Below are 2,023 nucleotides of genomic sequence, written 5' to 3'. Positions count from 1 at the left end.
GACCCCTGTTGACATCTGACTCACCCTGTCCACTTTTGGATGTACTATATTGGCATCAGATCAGTGCTGCCTCTCTGTCATCCCACTTTGGCCTAGAAGTGATCTCTTCGAGATGTGACATGCACGGCCTCCCCCTAATGTGATTCCAGTGCACTTTCCCAGTTCCTGACATTGCTTGACTCATACTGTGACATTCTGACTGTCTTTGACTCACCTATTGCCAATATTTACCAATCTTTTGACTTTGCTTACTGATTCTTCGCTTTTTGGCTTACTTATCCTTACCAATGCTTACCAATGCTTTCCAAGACGATTACCTATTGCTTACATTCCTTACTCATCAGTTACCAATCACTTACCAAGTGTTTGCACCTTGTTTTCCATAGGCAACACCCCTGTACTGTATATAAGTCACTGTACTTAGGTAGCAAAAGAAGAAGACATCAGAGAGCCCCTCTTGCTTGCAATTTATCATCTCTCAGTAAATCATTCATCAGCTTCGATAGTTGAGACTTTATTAAGGGTCTAGCTATCATCTACTTCGCTTATCATCATCTATCATCCATATACTTCACTCCAAGCCCTCCCTGAGCTCAGTACAGCTTAGGACATCGAATTAAGTCACCATCCATCCTTCTGTAGGCTGACAGCAGTCTACCCTATCGCTTTCTATCACATTCTTGCTCCCTCTTCGTCAGGAGCACCCCCAACCCTCAGCACTCATCTTTGAGTGTTGTAGCTCGCAAAAACCCTCCCAAAGAACAGGTTCTACCATCTAGGTACTGCATAGGCACACCACCACTTGCTTTCATTGTCTTTTGTGTTGGTTTTGGTTGGTTTTCACCACTGAACCTCACTTTGACTCACACCGTGTTCAACCTTATCCCTCCTTCTGATGTTGCACCATGGGTTCATGTGCAATGGATCGAGACTGCTGCTGCAAAGCTCCTTGACAACTCACTTTTCCTGCAAGACAGTTTCGACGAGAATGTATGTTCACACAGTTCATTGTCTGCACTACTAATGGATTGGTTTATCAGGGAAAAACCAGGAATTTTGCTCACCCCACCCTCAAGGAAGCTGTCATACAATTCTACTATACCAGGACCTATTGAATCATGGATAAGCATCCTGAGTCCCTCAACAATTCAGTTCCCCTTTCCTGTCTGGCTCTTGTCACAGCCACAGTGAGTTATTTTACACCCCAAGTTGCTGCAACTCAAACTTTTCTTGCAGTATCATTGTGTGTTGGACAGATTTGCAAAGAATGGCACAGGAAAGATGATGCCTCAATTCTCCAGCAAGGCTTACAATTCCATTTTCCATGGCATGATGAAGGTGCTGAACAACATCCTTCATAATCCCTATCACAGCACAAGGTTTGTGTGATCAGCTTTCTCAGTGGGTGAAGGAAGGATGGTAAGTACTGGGGTGGCCAACATGCTCACGCTGACTCCTCATATCAGGGCTGCACTGCAAGAGGTTGATTTGAGTGTAGAGAGGTACCAGCACATTCAGGTAGTCCTTGATTGATTTCATAATACCTAGTCCTGTCATACCTGTCATTACACATAGTATGCAATTGATGCCAATGCTCCTGTTCCTGTCATACCTGCTGTGAACTGTTCCTAGTTGTGGAGTGATCACATGTTTGCAAAGTAAACATTGAGATGGGGAGTACTGGACAACACCCCAAGGAGAATACAGTCTGGCCAGTTTTGTACAGTGATATCTAAGCATGAAAGTTCCATAGCAATCCATAGTAAGTAAGATACTGGACAAAGTTCCATGACAATGTGACCATTCCATAGTAACAGGCAACTAGCCATAGCAAAAAGTGTTGTTGGGTGCATCTGTCCAGCCTGGACCTAGCTAGGGGACTCTGTGTATTATGGAGCACTGTGGAGAGCTCCACAGCTCAAAGTGATTTACTGATGACTATAAGGTGTTGATGGCTGCCGATGTCAAAGCTGCTTGCAGGAAGCATGCAAAGCCTGTCATGGCAGTCATTGAAGATAAGCCA

At 44.4% G+C, this 2,023-nt stretch overlaps 1 protein-coding gene across 1 annotated transcript; it reads left to right on the top strand.

Annotated features, from left to right (window-relative positions):
• Positions 1–1,118: 1,118 nt before the first annotated feature.
• On the top strand, positions 1,119–1,632 carry F5J12DRAFT_782939 (uncharacterized protein; the record flags this gene model as incomplete). Its single annotated transcript, XM_051742785.1, has 5 exons — positions 1,119–1,187; positions 1,237–1,338; positions 1,394–1,419; positions 1,467–1,518; positions 1,576–1,632. 5 exons carry the CDS (start codon positions 1,119–1,121, stop codon positions 1,630–1,632), a joined length of 306 nt encoding a protein of 101 aa, XP_051600070.1.
• Positions 1,633–2,023: the final 391 nt, after the last annotated feature.

This window comes from Pisolithus orientalis (genome assembly GCF_024613125.1).
Source record: "Pisolithus orientalis strain OTSU chromosome Unknown F5J12scaffold_14, whole genome shotgun sequence".
Taxonomy (NCBI): domain Eukaryota; kingdom Fungi; phylum Basidiomycota; class Agaricomycetes; order Boletales; family Pisolithaceae; genus Pisolithus; species Pisolithus orientalis.
This window is presented reverse-complemented; position numbering and strand designations above follow the sequence as displayed.